At 45.3% G+C, this 23,628-nt stretch overlaps 1 protein-coding gene across 3 annotated transcripts in view; it reads right to left on the reverse strand.

Annotated features, from left to right (window-relative positions):
* The window catches only part of LOC104048621 (uncharacterized), a 60,585-nt gene that overhangs the window by 30,730 nt on the left and 6,227 nt on the right, over positions 1 to 23,628 (reverse strand). For all 3 annotated transcript variants that reach the window (XM_064446046.1, XM_064446047.1, XM_064446045.1), the window contains exons 2-3: positions 10,818 to 10,893; positions 9,071 to 9,561 (exon numbers count right to left, since the gene is read on the reverse strand). In XM_064446046.1, coding sequence (XP_064302116.1) covers positions 9,071 to 9,561; positions 10,818 to 10,893 — 567 coding nt within the window. The remainder of the gene's footprint in view (positions 1 to 9,070; positions 9,562 to 10,817; positions 10,894 to 23,628) is intronic.

The following is a 23,628-nucleotide window of genomic DNA, read 5'->3' on the forward strand; positions in this document are numbered from 1 at the left end:
AACACAGTCCCAAGCCATGCTGGATGAGGAAGGTGTCCTACTTCAGAGATATGGGGCTATGCAATGCCAGAAGAAAATAAAGGGAAAAACAAGCTCTTGCTTTCCATTCCTTACTACCATTGTGAGGTGCTTCGAACAAGTCTCTTAACATCTCATTTATTAAGCAGTAGTAGTCCCTCTTGTCTTGTGGGTACTGATTTCTAAGAAACTGATCGCTTGTGTTAAGTGCTTAAGCTGGTAATTCAACACTTAGTGGTGCTGGCAGGTAGGAGCAAAAGAAAAAGCCTAACCTCTCTCTTCCACTCATTTCAGTTTCTTCATCTATATAATAAAGTCAGAAAAGCAAGCAGAAAACTACCACCAATACCACACGCTCTGGACTACATGAGGAATAACGACCTTGGTTCCAAAAAGCCATTTACCCTCTCCAGTCTCCTCAAGCTCACCTCACTGATCCTCTAAAATAGTAAACTGTATGAATTTCTGCTTTTCAGGGGTTGCTTCCACAACCAAAAGATGCAACTTTTCATGCCTGAAGAGAGATCCATTCACCCGCAGACCAAATATAACATGGGTAGTGACAGCATATGGTGAAGCTGCCTGCAAACTCCTTTTCTCCCCAGGCAATGATGTGATATTTGTATCACAATGAGCCACATGCTGAGGGAGGAGTTCGAAGGGAGATTTATCTGGCCAACTCAACAACCACATTGGGACCCAACCCAGGCAGCCCTTCTAGCCCAGACACACCAAGGCTGGGGGCAGTTAGGACAATCCAGCCCTATTCCAGAGGACAGCACTGTAGAGAAGGTTCTGCCTTCACTTCCAAGCAACATCTACTAACTGGTCTTGCTGGAAAGTATAAACAGGTTGCAGAAAAACTTATTAATCTGCCAGGCCCTCGAGGCTACTTGGGTTGAATTCAGGGAGTGGGAAAGAGAACTTGCCAGCGTTATCCTTCTGTACCATACTGTGTCAAAACAAGGAACAAAACATCCTTTGGAAAACCTTCTTAAAAAAGGACCCGCAACAACCAACGCACAAGGGACAGAACAGGGATATACCACAGGATGGCTTCTGTCAGGTATCCAGCCCAGCACCCACTCTGTGACTGCCATTCACCCCACTTCAAATCAGATTTTAACCAGTTGCATTGTCACTGCAGTTAGGATCTCTAGGTTTTGCAGAATGATGGTTTTTGTGGCCTGCTGGCAGCCCACCATAAACCACTGCCAGTAGATATGGGAAACTGGGCTTTTCCTACTAGTAGTTCAGTAGGAATTATTCTCTATGGTGCTTTGAGAAAAAAATGCTGAAGAGGTCAAGACCCCAACCTTGCCCATTCACATGCAGAGATTCTGCCAGCCACTTCCAGGTGGGAACACCTTTTGGGTTTTTGGTTTTTTTGTGGTTTTTTTTTAAAAAAAATTTGCTCCCTCTAGGCCTGCCTGCCTACCTACCCACTCCTCAGTCACACCAAGAGTTCAAGCCTCACACAGTATCACCAGCATCACTCAGGACTTCTTCCTAAGGCACATCGCAAGGACACTTGTCAGTGGTGCCCATATGCCCATTTGATCTCCTCTCTCTGGTCTGCAGCCAAAGAATCCGCTTTAGTCTTAATACCTTCTTACCAAGGCTTTAGAGCTTAGAGAAAAAAGACAGACAGCAGGGTTGGGAAGGTAGCCAGCAAGCCTGCCAATCTAAGTGATAAGCCATTGGCTTTAACCTCAGACTCAATTTACTGCCACTAGTGCCAGGTGCTATTATTGTCCCTTTGGGAATCTTAATACAAGAAAATTACTCTCTCTAGCCCTGTTTCCACCCATTTTTATCCTCCTCTTCCCCTTCCTATTCCACAGATCTTCCCTGCTTTCAACACATACTCTCCCAGACTTTAGCCAAATCTAATTTCCTTCCCTTACCCTCCTTTTCCTTAAACAGGCTCTCTGGTACACTCCAGATCACCCCGACCAACTTTATCTCCACTCTTTCATGAGCCAAAGCAGCACTTCAAGGAACCAAGTTTCAGATGTTTCAGCAAATGTTCTAGCTACCGGCTCACATTTAGAGACAGTCAAGATGGCACTTAGGTCCCATCATAGTCCAAATAGCTATATTCACCCAACATGCGAGCTCCCATCAAGGGATTAAGGGAGAAGAGCAGAAGCATTTGGCCCCACAAATGTACAAGCCAACACAGTCTGTGCCAGGGCTGACACAATGGTGTAAGAGGTCCAAGGAAAGATGTGTGATTGGGATGGAAGTCCGCTAGCAGGACACCTGAAAGTCAAACATAATATCAACAGATGTCATGGTGCAGGACAGACGTGCCACACAGAACTAGGAGCAGACTTGCACATGAATTAATTCTGTATTTCAACAACATACAGAAAACATAAAACCTCATAGAGAAGCTGTTTCTGTGTTCACTGGATGAGAGGACAGCAAGGTAAACTGAAAAACTGGGTGAATGGCTGAGCTCAGAGAGTTGGAATCAATGGCACAAAGTCTAGTTGGATGCCAGTCATTAGTGATGTACCCCAGGGGTCAATACTAGATTCAGTCCTATTCAACATCTTCATTAGTGACCTGGATGATGGGGCAGAGTGTACCCCCAGCAAGTCTGCTGATGAGACAAATATGGGAGGAGTGGCTGATGCACCAGAGGGTTGTGCTGCTATCTAGGAGACTTTGACAAGCTGGAGAAATGGGCTGACAGGATCATCATGAAGTTCAAGGGGAAGTACAAAGTCCTGTACCTGGGGAGGAACAACCCCTTGCACAAGTACATGTTGGGGGCCACCCAGCTGGAAAGCAGCTTTGCAGAAAAGTATCTGGGGGTCCTGGTGGACACCAGATTGAACATAAGCCAACAACGTGCCATTGCTGTGAAGGTGAATGGTATCCTTGGCTGCATTAGGAGGCATGTTGCAAGTAGGTCAAGGGAGGTGATCCTTCCTCTCTGCTCTGCACTGGTGAGGCCACACCTGGAGTACTATGTCCAGTTCTGGGATCCCCAGTACAAGAGACACATGGAGCTACTGGAGCATGTCCAACAGAGGACCACAAAGATGATTAAGGCACTGGAACCAGGTGCTTTTCAGTGGTGCCCGGTGCCAGACCAGAGGCAATGGGCACAAACAGACACAGGAGGAGGTTCCCTCTGAACATCAGGAAACACTTCTACTGTGAGGGTGACTGAGCACTGGCACAAGTTACCCAGGAAGGTTGCGGGGTCTCCACCCTTACAGATGTTAAAAAGCCATCTGGACATGGTCCTAGGCCACTGACTGTAGGTGGTCCTGCTTGAGCAGAGGGGTTGGACAAGCTAGACTCCAGAGGTCCCTTGCAACCTCAGCCATTAGAATGCTCTAACTTCTGTCATGCTGATTGATGCTGAAATCTTAGGAATAGAACTAGATTATCCTACCTGCCTGCCTTGCCCTTGGCATTTACAAGCTGGCACCAAGGCAGCAGGTGGGCCTTACCACCAGTGAAGTGACAACGTAGTCAACTCACTTGCCTCCTTCAAGAAATAATTCATTAGCCTTTCTAGGAAACAGCTAGGCCAAGTTCCACATGGGTTACTGCTCTTATTCTCTGATTCATCCAGCCTTGGCAGCACACAGGCACTTCCATTACAGCATGTTTTTGCATGGGTTAGATAACCATTCAGGGAACACCTAGGGGACACAGAGAAAGAGACAAATATCTGCTGCCTAGCAGTGTCATAATCATCTCCTCAGGGCAGGATGGGGTTCCTCATGCCTTCCCTCACTATAGAGGGTCTGTCTCTTACCTCTCCCAGACCTAGGTGTTCTCAAAAGGCACCCTTCCTTCCCACCCTCCCTCTCTCTGCCACTGTCAGACTACAAATACCTTAACCAGCAAGCCAGACATCAGCTGAGTAGCACTGAGCCAAAGAGTCTTTGTAACAGAGACCAAACCAGAAGACAACATCTCCTCAGCTCCTTCAAAGACACAAGGAATGAGACACCTCTACCATGCCCCATTGCCCACTCATGTGGTACATGTCCAGAGAGTCCCAGAGCCTCCTGCCACAGAACCACATCCTTGCAGGCAAGTAGACCAGACAATCTAATCAATCTTTTCAATCCCAGACTTTCTCATGCTAGGATTGCCTTGCAGCAGTCAGGCATAGCATTTTTTTGCTGGCTACTTCAGTGCCAAATGCTGGCAGGGGTGAGATAGACAGGGGCTTCTGTGCTGGAAGAACAGCTGTTGCAGAATGTTTCTGCGGGTGAAAAATAAAAGCAAAATTGCAGGAGGTTACCAGAAGCAAGATTTCTCAGTCTGTAATGGCGCAATTGATTTCTGCAACAGTTTCCTCATATTGCTTCAAGCAGCACTCTACTGCACCCGGGGACAAAGAACTGCTACGGCCCAATTTTTCACACCTGGGAGAGAAGTTCTGGCACTGGGTCCCTTCGGAAATGGTGTAAGCTGTTACCCTCGGCACAGGCCCCTGAACTCCACTCAGTCACTCTGGAGAGCAAGGCCCAGGGCAGAGACAGCGATGAAATTACCACCAGCAACAGCAGTGGGTTTTCCAGCACCCCCTCAGCAGAGAGGCAAGCTTACACGGGCAAACAGATGATAACAATTTTCAGGAACTGACAGGGCTTGGGTTCAAATGGGAGGCTGAGAGGTGAAAAGACTCACAAGCTCACACGTTCTCTGTCTGGAAGCTATTTGTCAAGTCCCGGAGAGTCAGGCAAGGGCAAAGCCCAGCTGTGCTAAGGAAATGGAAGTCTCACCCTGGAGTCATTAGCAGCCCAAAGCCCAGACCCCAGCATACCAAGGGTCACACACTGGTCCTTGGTCACGTGTGGTAAGCACTGTCCTGGAGCATCTATGCAGCCAGTATCAGCCTGAAGAAAGCATTCAGTGCCAGTCACCCTACCTGGCCCAATCCAACCAAAATGCCAGTATTCAGATATTCCGCAGAATACTCTCACACAGGATGTGTTTTTTCCTCTTCTGTGCTGGCCTTTTTCATCTGAGGATCTCAAAGTATTTTAAATAATGCATGAAGCCTCCATAAGACAATGGAAGTTTGATATTATCTACTCATACATGCAGGCAAACCATGGCAGAAGGGTTTCACAACTTGCTGAGAACTACATAGTGACTTCGTAGTCTAACAGGACATACACCCATGTACACAAACTGTGTCTTGTACTTTAAAGCAATGCTTTCCTTACTAGCCAGCTACCCACATATAAAACAGAGTAATTTGGATTTCTCATCCTGTCAACCAAAAGCTGCTCTCTTCCATGAGAGATCTTTTATGATCTCTCTTCCTGCAAATGCTGCACTCCGACTTGCCAAGCTGCTAAAAGTAGATTTCAAGGGAGCTCTAGCCAGTCCCGCTAAACTATACCGAGACGAAGTAAGGGGTCCATCCTCCTGTTTTCACAATGTGCCCAGACCAGTTATTCTAATTCCCTGGGAATGAGCTCAGGAGCTCCAAGGAATCTTTGTGACTTGCTTGACTTCCTTACCCCTTAGCCAACCCTTGTGTCCCCTGATGCCTTCACCTCAAGCCAAAAGATGCCCCTGTTCTCCTTGACCTCATGCTCTCAGCATTGCCAAAAAAGTCAGACCGGCTGAGGTTAACAGGGCAGCAGCCGCCCGTCTTTCTAGGACATGCACAGCCTTCATTAAATAGCAAGGGGCTGGCAGCAGGGCCTGCGTGTAATGAGGTTTTTGTCCAAGGACCATGATCAAGGGGTGGCTGGGAGAGGGCATTCACTGCAGCAACACGGGTGTCTGCACGAGCCAGGGTATTTCTGCCCAATTAGGGGAAAGAAAGGAAGAAGTCTTCTGAGCTAATTTTCTAGTCCTTTGGAGGAGTGAAAAGCACGTATTGAATTCCCCTTGCTCAGCTTCAATAGGGAAGAGGCTGGGTAGCCAGCTGACCAGCCAGCCAGGGTGGGAAATACACCCACTAACTGTCCTAACTCATGGCTGGGGAACAAAAGGGCAGAATCACACTGTCCCATGAAGCTGGAAAGGCATGGCCTGGCACCTAACTAGTACGGGACTTTTTAAACCTGCTCCTGTGCAGCCTTTCCTTGCTGAGGGAGGCTGAACTGAAAAGCCCAGATAACAGAGATTTCCATTTATCCACAGGCCATGGAGCTAGGAGCACAGCAATTCTCTAACCCCTTAAAAGCACTCAGGCTTCCCCCAACCCACTTGCCTCTCCCAGATCTGCTCCCCTTCCTTATCAAAAGGCACCAAATCACTGGAACATGGGAAGGCATTTAGATACCACATGCCACTAATCCATGGCCTTCCTGCAAAAGCTACCTTGTCTGTTCAACCCTAAGAATAACTTAAGCCACCCTTCAACCCTAAGAATAACTTAAGCCACCCTTCAACCCTAAGAATAACTTAAGCCACCCCACACCACAACTCCAGACCAATTTGCCATCACCATCCAACATAAACTGGATATGATGCAAACACAAAGCGCTTAGCAACTTTTTACCCACCCTTGAGTAACCCATACCACATCATACACCCAAAAGTATCTTCTTGTCTCAGAACACATTTGCTTCTGGCACAAATTAATCTTGCCTGATACTCTTTGTCATCTGTCAGCTTCATAGAGACACAGGAATGGGAAGTAAGGCTCAGGGACAAGAGTGAAAACCACATCTGCTGCTCAGAAAAGCTTCCATCTGATCAAGCTTTTCAGCTGTATTCTCACGGACAAGAACATGATAGTAAGGATAAGAATCGCAAAGCAAGAATAACTTGATGTTCAGAGCCCAGATGAAACCTTAGAGTAGCCAGTTTAATATTACTCCTCATTTGCATTGTTTACCTGACTAAAAACTACATGATGCTAAGTGCTGCCCAGACAGTTAATAAGAGGCATTTTTGTTGGAGAATGAAAACAAATCAAGAAACATCCTGGTCTCATTTTATAGGTGAGGAGTGGAGGTACTGAATGAGACTTGCCCAGCTTCACACAAGGATTTTTTGACAGAGCTCAAAACAAAACCCACATTTTGGATTACTGTTGTAAAAAAATGAGATTGCTGATTTTAGCTAAGCTGATGGGAATCCAAATGTCAGCAGACAACTGGATCTACAACACTATTGTTATTTCTGTCCTTATTTTTGTAGCACAAAACAAGTACAGGTAGCAAGCAAAGCCATGCAGTGAACAAGACTTCCTCGATCAAGCAAGAAGTCATCATAAAGCTTCAAGATGCTACTGGTTGAAAATTAACCAATTAAAGCTATAGAAATAATACAAAAGACCAAACAGTGTTACAATATTCAGGCTGCAGGTTTCCCACCCCCCAAAGTACACTTTTAAATTAAAACCACTAGATGAATATCCTTTCTTTATAACAGGGAATCCACAACCTAGAAATGTTGATGACATACACACTAAAAATGTTATTTAAAAAACACATTCTTACCTCCACTCCAGATTTCAACTTTTTTTTCAAAAATCTTTGCCAAACTTATTGCAGAATTGTAAAAAGCAGACAGACCAGAAAGCAAAACATTCTCACAAGGTTTCCCAGAAAAAAACACAACAGTTTGGAAAGGTTATTTAAATTAGCCTCTAACCTTCACGAACATAATCCCAACCACACTGCTGAAGGGAACTTAAGCCAGAGCAGGTAGACACTATGCCTGGGATCCAAATAGGAAAAAGCATCTAGGCCAAAAGGAAAATTTCTCCATTTAGTGACATGCACTCTGGAAAAAAGGCTGGGCACAGGCTTACCAGCTTTTTTTCCCTCCCCTTGTTAGGATGTGAGACTAATTACAGTCTGTCAGTACCAGTGGAAGATTCAGGTGATCTGAAATGCAAGACAGGGCCTTTTGAATGTTCTGTGAACAGAAACTTGGTGAGAAGGGTAAAGAGGGGGTGAGGAAAACTGCACTGAAGCCACAAGTCTCTGCATTATGTATTCATGGGACATATGCTGCCAGCAGGACTGAGAACAAACAGCAATGTAATGGGGAAATGGAGGGGTCTCACTTTTATAGATCTTGGAAAATATAGTCCTTTCTTTTAGTCAGTCCATCTTGTAGGCTTAAAGGGGGTGGTTGTTAGTGAGGTTAAAGCTAGTACATCCAACCAGCCAGAGGCACTGAAATTATTCCCTAATGAGAGGAAATTCAGAACTGAAAATAACTGTCTTTAACTTACTGCAATTTACCAGGGTCAGCACATGTCTGCAGATAGTCTTTCAAACTGACACTACACCAGTGCAAGAAGAAAAACAAATAAGAGTGAGCTGAAATACTGACTCTACAGCAATGCCTTCTGAAAGAGCAGCACTGGATGGGCACCGCACAGGGCAGCCCACCCCACCAGTACCAGGCACGCCCCGCGTCCCAGCCTCTGTCGAGATGAGGCAAACTCCCAGGATTTACAGACCTCAATCCCAGGACCCTACAAAAATCCTGCAAAATCAAGAGTAACTGCATCTAGAGCAAACAGTAAGCAGTCTGCATTTGTGCAGTGTTAAGATGATAAAAAGCACTGTTTTACATTGCTGTAAAACTCCTAGGAGGCATAAAGACACCTGGCCCAAGGAGGTCAGCTAGTGTGGAAATACCTATTATCAAGTCTACAACCACTTTCATCACAAAGATATTTCTTTACGTACCCTTAAGCACTTAATTTATTTTGGAGTAAATGGTATGGGTCAGCTCATGGCAGCAGAGGTAACTTGACAGAAGTTAATTCCAGTCATTTTGTTCCTGTGTCACACATGACATGAACAGCATGGGTGCTGCCTTCCTAATAGGCGTAGCAAGAGAATAGCCCAACTGTAGCAAAAGCTACTCCAGTAGCAGCAACTTTACCTCTCAAGAGAGGTATCTACACTTAGGCCTAGTTTATCCTAGACAGACAGGAGAAGTACCAATTTTGCCTCTGCACACATGATCACAAGAAACAACACTATGGCCTTACTGAACCCTGCCTCAATAACCCTTTTCCATCTTTGCTTCCAACACCATTCCTCAAGTGATGCTGTTTTCCTCATACAAAGTTCTGCCTTACCTGCTGCATTTTTTCCAGGTCAAGGCTGGGCCTGCTGACCTTATCCCCATATCCTTGTCGATGTCTCTTACAAGGCATGACTTGCTCAAGGCCCGTCCCAACACTCGTGAAGATTAGAGGTCTGGAGGCTGGGCTCCGCACCAGGGGCTGGAGTCTCTTGGGAGGGGAGGCACTGAACAGCACAGGGCTTGGGCTGGCATGCAGGCCATCAGCCTGCTCTGCCACAGGGCGGAAGGACATAGCGCACAAGTTCTTCACTTCTTCGTCACTGGAGGAGGTGTTGTTGCTGTCACTGCAGCAGGCAAGCCTGCTGACCTGGGACCACTTTCGCTTCTCAGCAGCAAACTCTCGGTTGATGCGCTCCAGCTCTTCTTCCGAGCTGTGGCGGTCAAGGCTGGCATGGAAGAGGGCCCGAACCTTGCAGCATTGGTTCTCCTGGTTCTGGAGCTGGTTGGTGGCCAGAGGGGTCAGGGTACAGTTCCGTCTTCTCTCTGGTGGGAGGAGGAGATAGAGGAGTGGCAAAGCAGATCTGCATCCTATGCCCTAATAAACTATGCCTGCCTACTCCTGACCTTTTTTTTTTTACCTCCTCCAAAGTAAACTTCTAAGCTGTTTTCTGCATGTTTCTTCCCAGAAGAAACACTGCCCCTCCCCCCAGCTGAATGCTTTGGAAGTTTCCAGAACTTTGTTTAGACCAGACTGCTAGACAACCCCTTGCAAACTGTCACCTGGAAGTCTAGCTGCAGAGCAAGAACACAGACCTGCCACCCACCTCATCCTCTGAGGGTAGAGAAGACATGATCTTGCAAGTGTGTTGTCAGGCACTTACCTCTAGCTAGAAATGTTAAATTCTAGTGGCCAGTTCTCAAGGCAGAGGAGGTAAGTTAGATTACTCTAAGCAGCACCGCTGTGGCTCAAAAATAGACATCTGGTTTCTGGAGGTAAAAGTCCTCTTTCTATTACAAGGCTTGCCATGCAAGAAAGCCTGCCTGCAGCCAAAAGCTGGGAACACTACCTGTTCTGCCGAGCTCTTTCCATGTTAAGCATGTGGAGCAGGGATTTGAGTTTTGACAGGACATGTCCTGTGGGTCAGGAATTTAACTTCTGCTTTTGCAAAAGAATCCATTTGGATTTGTCTAAATTACAGTAAAACACAGGGCATACACAAATGGCAGAGACTTAGCATAACTGAAGAGATTCATTTAACTACAGCTTTCACCTACAGCTCTACGCCACTTCATACCGGGGTCCAAAACCAACAGCAGGGCACCTGTCTCTCTATGAAAGACCAAGAATAGGGCTGCCCAATACCAACAGTAGTGGAGGAAAGAAGTGAGCTAATCAGACGAGTAAGTCCAGGGGAATGAGGAAAGGGATGGTCAAAACTGGAAATGATAGAGGAAGAAGCCTAGAACATCAATGATGCAGGTGCACAAGCATAGAATAGAGGATAAGTTTTTAGTCCCAGCTCTGCTGCTGGCCCAATTGCAGACCTTCTCTGCCCCATGTCTGCAGCGTTGGGGCCTTAACACGTGGTTAACAGTGTCTATCTCTGCTAAAAAAGAGTGAAAGTGCAGCATCTGATAACACCAGCTTCTCCCTGTGAGGTCCCAAAGACTTCAAGGTGACTGACTTAATGTATCTGGTTATGGTACACTGGGGACAGAGGCACTTCCAAGAACACAAGTGAAAAGCAAAATAAACTTCAACTGTAGCATCCCAGGACACTCCTATCTCATCTCTTTACCTCTGTCGATCTGAGCAAGTTCCTGGTTCTCTCCCTCAGAGTCATCGCTGTCCTCATCACTTGGGGGGTAGGAGATCTAGGGGGCAAGGACAAAGAAAAGGCTTCATTGTGAACACTGAACATTGCCCTGCTGCTGCCCAAGCCACTTCCCTCCCACTCCCATATACAGCAGGCATCCACCCCCAACTAACCACATACCTGGCCATGGCACCTCCTTGTATACACATCCTCATCTCCCAGCCTCAAACTCCCATCATATCCTCTGACTTGTAGCAAGACAAAACACACAGCCTACCACTATTTCCACCTTACTGCACCACTAACTCTTTCCCAAGCACAACGAACATACCCTGCCCTTAGCTCCCCAGACATGCAGTTTATAACCATCATGGCCTACCACATCCACATCACGTGGACAACTGAATCTCCAAAACCCACTGCTGAAATAAAGACACATCCTGTCAACAGCACTATCATCTTGCAAGGCACCCACAAATGGAAGTGGCATGTTAACTTTAGCTGCCCTATGTATGTACCCTCACTTCCCCCTTGAAGGCACACACAAGCCACCAAAGAACAGACACATCTTGTTCTTCAACAGGACAACTCTGAAGAATGTAACAGAAATAAAAGAAACAGGATTTCACAGAAATGCAAACAATAACATAATGCTGTCCCTGCCAACAGAGTCTTACAGTACCACTGAACACCCTTAAATGCTCCAAGAGTAGTGACATTTCACATATTTTGCCTATCAGGAATTTTCAGGAACATTTGCTCTGGGTCAGCCAGTGGACTTGACCAAACCACTTGTATACCCAAATACTCACTTACTCAAAGCATGTTCTAACACTGAACAAACTTGGTAGTTGCCTCTTGAGAAGGGTTGAGAGATCTGAACCCAAGCTTTTGTAGGTCACAGATCCCACTGCTGCTGAGTTTCCTACTTAGAGGAAACCCAGCTACCTTGTTCCAAAAGTGACTTTTGTTCTGCTGCATAAAGCATACCTCGAAGTTATTAGATCAAACCTCTGAGCTATGCAGCTCAGTATGTCTCTCTGACAATGGCCAAAACCAAATGGAATGCTTAAAAAAAACAGACCAAAACAAAAAGCCTTTACAATAGATAGTTCTGGAGTAACATCATCTCTGTAAGATGAGTTTTAGTATTCCTTACACATTTTTAATCCAGAACAACAATAAGCATTCCCCTCATTCTTGGCCAAGTCTACCAAGTTATTTGCCCACAACAGTATCAGGTGGCAATAGGTTTCAAAAGGCTACATGCTGTGTTTCCATTTTAGGTGTCTAATGTTCTGTTTATAGAAGGCGAGGCAGCATGCAACCATTACACTGATATGGACCCATTTAGCCTCCACCACTGTTCCTAGGGAAGCATCGTCCTTGGAGTGTTTCAGCCTCCCAGAGGCCCAAAAGAACAACTACACTTAACTAGGTGCCCATGAAGGCACATACAGCTGATACAGAGACGTAACAGGAATAATGGAGAAATTCTGACTCTGACAGCTATTAAGTCAACCCACCTATTTTGCGACTGTCTTCCAGGATTGGGGGGGGGGAGGCGGTGTTCCTCCCCCAAAAGCCTGTTGCCACCTTTCTTCTCTACTTTTTAAAGCTTCCTTTTGCCCTTCTACATTTACATTGCCCTTTAAAGAACTCAAAATTTTCCTTCCTTGCTAGTCTTCAAATTACTTTCCCAACTGTCAAATGATGAATGGGGAAAGTGAAACAGATTTATCCCCATTTCTGATATCCTTGAAGTAATCATAGGGGGTTGTTTTTCCACCACAACTACAGTTTGCTTGTATGCATTCACACACATGAGTCATTTAATAAAGGCAGCTGGCACTGAGGAACACTGCCAAATTAACAGACTTCTAGTTGTCCCCAGAACAGGTATAATACCTTGTTTGTGCCATGCTAGTTCATAGAGGGGACAGCTGACACTGAGATGCCATTGTGCTTGCTACTGTACAGACAATGGTCCTGTCTTTGTTACAAAAGCTAAGGCTCCAATTCTAACTAACTTGAGAGGTACTGACCTTAGTTTGCAGCTCATTCCCACATTAAAAACCCTTTCTTTGGACATGGCAGGGCTTTCAGCAAGGTTTAACAGCTGTAAGGGAAACCTATCAACTCCAGTTTTCGTACTGTGTAAGTGTCAATACATGACATGGCACTGCTTCCAAAAAAGAGGCAATGACACATAGCACAGGCAGGTCAAAGAGCTACTGCAGTGTCACTGGCTTGAAATGATTAAAATAGGGGTTGGATCTGAGTCAATGATTGACATTTTGAAGGTCTTTGTGTCTACTGGTCCTGGGCTTCCAGGATATTCACTCCTCCCCATAGAAGTACAACTTTGCTAGCCTCTTGTCTCGTATGGATAACTCCTCCCCTGAGCCCTCCCCAGTCCCACAGGGAGTCCAAGACTAATCCCCTGTGAGTTGCCTTGAACACTTCTCTAGAGGCTTTGTTCAGAGCACCTGCAAGTGAAGAGAAACCTCTTCCAAACAAGAGGATACGGAGTCTGGGATATACTATGGGACCAAATCTACAAAGAAATTAAACTGGTAGGACAATACAAAAGGCTTTATGAAAAAATGGGTCTCTCACAGTCTTGCTAATGATGCTTCTGATGATAGCCATGGAAAAGTAAGCATCCACTCTTCTAGAATTAACTATTATTTTTATGAGCAACATATCAAGTTTTTTTCAGAAATAAGGCAATTAGACACCTATTGAGCCACTCCTCCTGACACCCATCTTTTCTTCTGGAAAAACACACAAGTAGCACATTTCTCCCACCATTCAGACTTGGTTTCTCCCATTACTCGCACTGCTTTATTATATCCTTGTCCTAGATAATACCCTCAGAAATTAGAATATTTCATAACATACATCACAGGCTAACCATAAAAAAAACTTTAAAATCCAGCAGTTGTGCATTTTATGCATCAATGAAGTAAACAGATTATAGGACTCAGAAGTTACATTGTCTCTGATGTCCCATGACCTTCACTGTCTTTCAGAAGTCCTTTCATCTCTGAATTTGTGCGGGTTACATACTCGCATATACCCTCCTGCTTGGTCTTCACATCTTTCAGAGGCATTGTTTTCCCCCTATTTGCCATTTAGCAAGGTCTTCTATTTTAGTATTGTTACATTCTCTTTTTATTAGTAAGTCCTTCCACAAATTATATCCTGTTGTGGGAACTGAAGTCTCCCAAGCTCCTATGTATGAGAACCTAGCTCCCTTGTTCCCTAAAAGAGCACCATCATTCATAGCAGACTAAACCTTAATCTTGCAGAGTTCAAATTTTCCACATGAAACTCCTTGCCATAATATACCACACAGGCAAAGATTAATGGAAATTTGAAAAAAGGACTATCTGTGTGTATGGATAACAAGAATTTCTAGAAACTGTAAAGATACAGAAAATCAAAGACAATCTCTTACTAGTTGGAGATAAATACTCTCTCCCTTGACTCTTCTGAGGCTTTAACAGTAACAGTGTCCTCTCTTCAAAATAATTCCATTAAACACAGCAGTATTGCATTCAGGCCTCCAGCCTCCCTTGCACAGTCCCTGCCTTATATTAGCCACAGATTTACTTTTTGTCTGAGGAAGCACAGCCTTGTTTGCCTCACAAATTCAGAACTGTGGCACTGAGATAACAGAGAATTCAATCTCCATGTCAAAGATCCCACTAGGTCATGGCTTTATTCACAGCATACGAATCACAGAACTGTTTAGATTAGAAGACACTTCTTTGTATCACCTAGTCCAAGTCCCTGCTCAAACTGAGTCAACTAAAATAGGTTTCCCAGGACTGTACTCAGTACTCTCTGTACCTTAATGTGCAAAATTAAAGATAATAAAATCTCCAATTCACATATATGTGTGAATGTTTACAAGCCATGGCACAAAACAAACCAGAAAACAAAAAACGGGTGCCCATCCAACCTCCAGTCTTCAGGAAATGCATGAGGTCTGAATTGCAGACAGCAGCCTCCTGTTCATGAGTATCTCAGTCTTACACCTGGGACCTCCAGCTCTGACACCAGACATACCTTCTGTCAGGCTAAGGAAGGGCACCCACTGTGCCAGATGGAAACATGGACAAACTTCCCCATGTGCTTGATCTTTGCATCAATCTCCAGTAAGGGAGATGTATTTTTTTTGAATAATCATATAGTATTTAAGGAGAACAGTGTAAAGCTTGTAACTTTGAGGGAGATTTAACACTAAAGACAAACTAGCAGATATAATAAAAAGCTAGAGACAAAGAAAAAGCATTTGTCTTTCTCTTCACACTGCTGCTTGTCAATGGAGTAATGATAACTAGCTGTAGCCAGAATTGACCAGGTCCTAAAAGGGTCAAGTCACCCTTAGAGTCTAAAGCCCTGAAATACAGACAACTAAAAAACCACCCTCTTAAAACAAAGTTCCTCTTGCTCTTTGCTTACAGAGGAGAAATTGACCTGCTATCATATGTTCAAAAGTAACTATATTAAGAACTATCTGGGAACTTACGAAACAGAAGGGAATCTCACGTCTAAAGCAGAACAAATCTTTCCCAACAGACTTCACTTAAGAGTTGTATTGTCCAAAAACACTGAAACACCAATGGGGTGGTTTCACGCGGTGGAGGATGTGTGCATGAGAAGCAGACAAGACAAAGAAAACTGACCACAGGCAACCCCTCATTCCCTGCTTGAATCAAGAATCTATGCAGGCTAGAGGGCACCATTCCCAGTATTCCTCTGGCAGATGGAGGGAGTTTACCTCCAGGGAGGTGGCTTCCCCAGCAGAGGCCAATGCTGCCTGCGCTACCACATATATGACTGTTTGTGACACAGGCTCATTCACTTGAGCCCTGGGACTCCACTAAAGCCCCTTCTATGTGCCCTGGAAAGAGACTTTGCTGAGATGGTCTCACTGGTTCCTGGAACAAAAACAGAAAGGGATGAACAGCTCACCAATGACTACTGATATCTCTGCTATAAGGAACTGATTTCTGTTTCTTCAGACTGAAGAAATGAAACCTGTGCTCACTTACCTCCTCCCTGCCTTGCTGCCTACAGAGCAGCTGCTAGAGACATGGGCATCCTACAGCACAGGGCTCTGCTGCTGGCTCTTATCCTTCCAACTGTTTGGCTTTAGTGAAAACATTTTACTACATTTCCCCACTGTTATTTTTCCAGGTCAACAATTGCTGCAGTTGCCATGGGACACTGCCTGATCTTGGTTGAGGGAGGTGCCATCCTCCCAATTATAAGAAACTCTGAATTAGAGAGAATGGGAAAACAAAGGAGATTATGAGACTCTGAACAGCAGTTTTGAGCCATGGAACATGAGGAAGAAGGGAGGAGTGAGTCAAACAGACCTTCAAATTAACATCTAACTCCTCTCCCAAGCTCTCCTTTAAATTTTATTTTAGATATATTCAGCATTACAGGGACAATCTATGCCGGTAAAACAGGCTGTAATGCTTGCTCTCTCCCCAGGAAAAGCAGCAGAGTTAGATATTAGAGGAAAGGTTCAGTTCAGTCTTCAAACACCCACAAGTAAGATACGACTGCCTAGACTAGATCTGGGTGTTACAGCTGCAGTCCTTCAACAGCTAAACTTCCAGCCAGAACAGTCCTAGTTTGGAAAAGCTTTGTAAAGTCTTTTTTCATTGTTGTTAACATTATTATTTTCCTTTTTAATTTTCGTAATAGCTCTGCCTCCAAACTGCTTTCCCCATTTTCTTGCAAATGGCTACAATTCAAACCCAGGGTTCATAACCCTTGAACACTGTCCTGCTTGACAGAGCAGCTGTCTGGCTGAGTCAGTGAAAACTGTGATGGGCCAGTGGGACACAGCACTCCTCAAGGCCCTTGTTTTCCAGGCCTGTCCTGTGCTAAAGATTAAAAAATTCCTTTTTTTTCTTTGTAGGAATGCTGCACATTTAGTCAGACACATCATCTTCTGCATGGGTCTAGAGTCTAGTTAACCATCAGTGGTTTCACAGATTTGAGGAAGGCAGAGAGTCACTCTCAGTAGCTGAGCCCACAATGCTTTAGCAGTACAGACATCATTTTTGTTGAATGCTTACCTTACACCCATACAGACAAACATGGTGACTGGCAACTCTCAGGGTGCAAGTGGTGGGAGTCATTAACCAGAGAACACAGAAACTGAGCTTCTGTTCTGAGGAACAATGACTGAACTTGGTTTCCAGAAGGGTGGGCTTAAGTTGGGTTACCTAGATCTTGAGAGGAAAACACTAGGCTTGCACAAAACAGCAAGGGCATAAGTGGTGGGTGGGTGCAAGGAGGCACATGTGTGGTCCTCTTATTGTTTTAAATCCTTTCCCTCATCCTTCTGTAATACCACAAAATATACATTTATGTTTTTAACATACTGTTTGCACAGCAAGATTATGTTTATCTACTCTCTACAGCCCCTGGAAAGAAGTTACTACTGTGGCCAAACTTGACTAGAGCTACAAGGATGACAGGGCACTGCTCTAGGCTTGGGGATCCTCCTTTGCAAGTGGAGTGAACCAGAGGGCTCTATGCAGAGACAAGTGCAGTAGGGCTGGGTTCAGCACTGGCAAGGGACACAGACACTAGTCAAAATATGGTTCATTCTAAACCCTCAGAGCACAACTGGACTCTCTGCACTCTTATCTGCCCCACATCAGTTCTCTTGCAGCAGAGTCTACATCAAACCTCCTTTTCGAAGTCTCCCCCGCTCTTCCCAGGTCTGACATTATTTTGTAGGGGAAGGCTAAAGGTAAAAACACCAGGGGCTTTTGTAAAATAAACTGGCAAGTCCCAATGCTTCACCATTGCTCCAAAAGAGTATGTTATACAGTACCAATCAGCCTATGGTGCACAAACACATTGACTCCATAGTCACCAGAAACAGGAGACATCTGATGTTTTCAGGTCACAGGGGACTGAATGCAGCTGATGCCTACAATTGAGCTCCACTGGTTTATATCAGGTAGGGATCAGGTCTTATACACAGGTAACAGGTGAGCCACAGCAATAGCCTTTTCCATTGGCTCCTATCCACCATGAATCTGTTCTCAAAAGCTCTAAGCATATATCATTAGAAGAGCAAAACCAAGATCATCCTTTCAAATTCCACTCAAGATAAACCTCCAAAAGGCAGTACTTGCAAAGAGACTAGAAGAGACTCAGTTCTACCCAGAGACCAACAGCAGAGGCACCCACATATATGCACACGCTCCTCCTACCAGCCATCAAACTTGTGTGACAGAGGACACAAAGAATGCCATCAACTAAAAAAATTAGACTTTGAAAAGCCTCCTAGGCAGAAAACACCCAGGCTCTGGTCCTTAGCACCCAAAATACTCTTAGAGAACTCCATTCAGTTTAATTATCCTCAGAGCCACTATGAGAACCAGAATATCTTTTTATAAACATAGCTGCAGTCATGCTTGGCAGCATGATTTAACAGGTCCTGATGTTCAAAATTACAGATAGAACAAAGTCACTACAGCCTTCACTCGGCAGGTGGATGGGCTCTGGTAACAATGGTGTTACCACTGAAGTAAAACCTTTAATCCTCCAATTTCCACCTTGCCTTCCCAGACCACTATGTTTTAGGAAATAACACTCCTTCTGCCGTACAGAAGCCAGGGGAATGCCACAGCTCCATGCTGTGATACACATCATCCTTTCTGGTAGCAAGATTTTTTACCAAATTCCCAAGCTACTCCTATGTTGTTAGCTTAAGAGACTGGTTAAGGTTTATAGCTCTTACTGTAGTGACAGAAGCCATGCACTCCTCCAACTCCACTTCCACCTGCAAGTGAAGCTTCCAGTGTGCCACACCCCAGTCCCCAGCAAACCTCCTACTCTCCTCCCACCACTCAGTTTCTGCTCAGTACAAATACCCTGCACAGCCTGGCCTCAGCCAGCAGTCACAGCATGTGATGGAGCCACACAAGTTTCTCAACAGCTCTGTTACTCTACTCATAGGTTTGCTGATGTGATAAAGAGTTATGGCTAATTCTTATCCAGGTGTCAAGGATTCCCTTGGAAGACTAGCATTCACCTGTTAACTTTCTTATCCTATGCAGGGAGATAGCACTTTACATACATAGTTCAGAAAGGAATTAGCAAAGCAAAGTGGTAAAGTGTCAGGGAACACCCATGAGAAAGAAGCAGCAACCTACAAAATGGTTGTGCTGCAGAGACCCCTTTGCAAAGGAGATCAACTCCTCTCAGGGCTCCGTGCTGTGAGCTGCGGCATTCCCCTGGCTCACACCCTGCAGGAGCAGTGTTACTCAGCACGGCTGACACCACAAAGCAGAACAGTCCAAAAAGACAAGGAGGAGCCTGAAGGATTAAAGACCTTCATTACAGGGGGCCTCATCCACCCTGCATTAAAATACAGTGACTTAGCTCCATGTGTAATTTACAGCCCATTTGCTGCTGAACCTCTGTTCATAACACAGTCAGATTAAAAGCAGCACTATTTATCACAGGCTGACAGCCCTCTCAGACATAAGGGGAAGACAGTACAAGGGACACCTAGAACTGGAGGGACACCTATAGCATAGCTAATCTTATCTGTAATGCATGCACTGATAGAGGGGAGGATGGGAGATGGCTGCTCACACCAGTGCCAACTGTTACTGCTTAGGCCACAGGGGTTCAAATACATTCCTCCCAACTCACACCCCCAACCCCACTGGCCTAGCTCAGTTATTACATTGCTGTGATGAAAAGAGGTCCCTTTGTACAGGCCAGCTTCTCTGACAGTTTACAGCAACTCCCCAGCATTGCACAGGTCCCCTCTACCAGGAAAGTACAGCTGACAGAAGCTGGCATAAACAACACATCTGGTAACAGTTTTCCCATTCCCTCCTCAAAAGACCCAGAGAGGGCAACTGCCATTGCCCTGAGATACTTCATTAGCTGAGGAGAAGCTGCCTGTGTTGGGAAACCTCACTCAACACTCACCTCTGCTCAGCCATGAAGAACTACATTAGCCAGATTTGCAAACACAAGGAACAATGCCTTACAGTCAGGCTGGAAAATGCATTTGGAGCACATGAGACATTTCAGGCTTCTCCTCCTCTAAACCTTAACCCTTCTGAGTGCAAGCTGACATAAGCTGTTTCATCTCTATGGATTTACACCAACCTTATTCATGCAGCAACACAGTAATATAGGATAATCCTTCAAGAGCAGATCTTTGATCCATCTAGTCAGGCACCTTCAAAGTAAGAGTTAGGACCATGTGAAAACTTGCAATGGCTCTCACTAAACCAGATCCTTCCCTGGTAGGCGGTGTGTGATCCCATGTGGATCCTAGTTGGGAGAATCTAGCCAAAGGAGTGGTCTCTTCACCCCACACATGGAGGGACTAGAGATGAGTGGCACAAAGACAGAATTGGAATGTTTACTCTCTCCGTCAATATATAAGCCAGAAAGCAGGAAATTAAATTAGTAAGATGCAGGTTCTAAACAAACAACAGATGATCCTTCAGCAACACACAGTTAAGGTGTGAAACTTTTGGCCACAGGACATTCTGGATGCAAAGACCCTACACAGATTTGGTGGGGGAAGTGGACAGGTTTAGGTAAAAGTCCACTGTGCTACTAATGCACAGACAGCAGTTCTGTCTCAAGAAGCCTGTGAGACCAAAGTATGTGCTGTTCTTAGTCTTCTCTGGGTGCCCACCTCTGGCACCTGCAGGAGATAGGATACCAAGTGAAACAGACTATAGGTCTAGCACAGGACGAGTGCTCTTAAGCCCCATTCATGGAAGCAGACCACAGCACGTGCATTTACTTTCAATGACAACGCAAGGGAACACACAGAACAAAACCCGACAGTGTTCTTGCAGATCCAGCTCACCTCACTCACCACAGATAGCTACTGACAGAGTGTCCAAGCATCATATACTAAATCAGCACCCCCACATACCACTTGAGGTGAAAGACAGGGGAAAAGTTGCATTGCACTGCAGCCCTCTGCAAAATACCACAGAGAGTTTTCCCAAGAATGGCTTGTTCTGTCCAAGGCAGAATAAAGAGTTTGCTATGAACAAAAATGTATACATTGAAGCTGCTGATTTTTTTAAGATTCTAGATTATGTCACTTCATATGCTCTACAAATACCACTGTTTTCTCCTGTTAATTAGCCTTTGGCCAAAGAACTTTTATTTCTTTGGAATAACCAACTCCTAGGAATTAAGAAAAAAATTTTAAAAAAGAAACCCACACACAGAAACAGTCTGGCTGCAGACAACTGTCTGGAACAACCACTTGGCTTTGTGTGTAATAACTGGGTGACAGGATATGGAAGGATTATTTTATATTTTCCCATCTTACATCCAGCCACACTCTCAGCAAACTGGAGGATCTAGCTGCCTGTCTGGCACCTCTCCTCAAGATGGGAAATTCCCCATTCAACCAAAGGAAATTTTCTTCTCATCTTATGCCCATATAGAGCCTGGCAGATTGTGGCCTCCAATGCTGAGAAGGACATTAGTTAAATAAAACATAGCATGCATCATGGAAACAATGTGACCCCATTAGGGAGGAGAAAGATGAGACAGATTTCTGAACGAGTGTGACAGGATAGGATCTTTATGCCATCAGCAACTTGAATTCTGGGATCAACTTGAAATAAATGGCTCAAAATCAGGTTCATAGCCCAGTCAAATCAGTTAATCAGCTACCCAAAGCCAATCAATAGTTTGTTCCCTAGAAGTGTCAGAAATCATGGTCTGTCTACTCTTATTGTGGACCTTAATGAATATTGAGGTATTTAGGAGGACTTTATCTAGATACCTCCTGTCCTTTCATAAATATAAATTCAGATAAGGACCATATACCCTGCAGTCAGACAAGAAACCTCAGGTCAACCCATCCCTGAAATGGGAGACATGACTTAATAAAAAACCTCTTCAGTCCACTTAGGCTCAGGCACTGTTTTCCTCTTTTCCTCCAAAGATGTTTCCAGCCCTGAACTCTTATGTCTTCTCATATGGGCTGATGCTGGAACAAGGGCTGGAAGGTGATCCCAGGCAAAGCAGTAAAGGGCTTTTCTCAGGTGTGTTTGCTGGTTACAAGCCAACCCAGTCATATCAGTCCCACATGATGACAGCTCATTTGAAGAAGGTGATCTGTACCCTCACAGTCTACCAAGCCTGAGGGACACCTCCACAGGTTTCACCACACCTCCCTGCTGACAACACTCATTTAGAAGGTGCATGCCAGAGGGGCACAAGCATCGACCTCCATTCCCAGCACCACAGCTTAAGCCTTGGCAAGCTGAGGGGGCTCTGCAGCAGGACTTTATTTCTACAGTGAGCCTGGATGCTGGGCTGGGCTGGCTAGCTAAGAGTGCTGGGAGAGGAGAGGGCTAGAAACAAAGACTGGTCCACACCAGCTACTTGCAAAGCTAACAGTCACTGATCATCACTCACAGAGTCTTCTTTGGGCTTGTAGACCCTGCCACCCCCAAATGATATTCTGCCATGCTAACCCAGAACAACTAAGAAAACCCAGGATTTGGATTATTGCACATGCAATTGTTTGGAAGGTTTGCACCAAAGCTGCCACAAGATACTTTCTTATATCCAGGCCCACCAGGAAGTTTCCATTAGCATCCACAGCATTTCACCCTTCATGAAGTTATCAAGACTGGACTAGAGAGGCAACCATATGAACTCTTCACATGATGCACCCACACAAGGTTACTCTGTTTACCATCCCCATGCTTGCTGTCTCAAAGAGAGAACGGCAGAAGTTCACCTGGCCAAGCGCTTGGTGTGCTGCAGTAATAACAGAGGAGGAAGAGAGACTACTCACCATGTAAGATGCGCTCCCTCTGCCTCAGCCAGCTCCCAAGATGTCCCAGCCTCAAAATACCTGTCCTACAACAACTGAACAATTCAGACTGATGTATATACTCAGGTATGCATGGAGGCCAGGTCAATGTCCAAACAGACCAGCTCACAGCAGGGAGGTGGTTATAATGGGTCTCAAAAGCAAGAAGCACATAGCAAGAGTGGGGAGAGAAATGCCCAGAGGCACCCTGCGCTGTCCATCCCCCAGCAGTGACCAAGCTGGTCCAGAAGAAGCCAGACTTCTTTGAAGTGTATCTCATCTGTGCGCTGTGTTCCCACAGCTTGGGCAGGCCTGTGCCCAGATTGGTATGGAGACAGCTCTGCATAGGTCACATTGGGCCATATGTCCTTTACATCAACTTTCAGGCCTGGGTCACAGCAGAGTTCATACTGCACAGGGAATGCTTTCTGTGCAGATAAAGGTCACAACTAATTGGCTTTTCTCTAAATCCTTGCCTGAGTGTTCATGCTGAGCGGTTGTGGGTGGTGCTGGTGCCTATTCAAAAACAGCTTAGCCGGCTGACTCTGCTGGTCAACAGTGGCAAGAGGACAAACAGGGTCTGCCCATGGCCACATACAACAGTTACTGCTGCAGAAAACAGCCCTGAGTGCACACATACCTGTGATGCTGGTTGCTAGGAGGAGTTGGGTCACCCAGCAACCCAAATCCCACTGTACAGGAGAACAGGGGCTACAGATAAATGCATGGGAGTAGGAGGGGTTGGCGCTGCCTCATTGTGGGTAGGAGTGTATTTCTCACTGAAAAGGGAATACAGCCTTTGGTTCCCATACTGAGGCATCCCAACAGCACTTCTGTGACCCCAGGCATGCTCCAGGAATAGCCAAAGAAGCTGGCCATGCTGGGACACCACAGCAGAGTGTGCCCAGCCCACCCACC

This window comes from Phalacrocorax carbo, chromosome 3, assembly GCF_963921805.1.
Source record: "Phalacrocorax carbo chromosome 3, bPhaCar2.1, whole genome shotgun sequence".
NCBI lineage: Eukaryota > Metazoa > Chordata > Aves > Suliformes > Phalacrocoracidae > Phalacrocorax > Phalacrocorax carbo.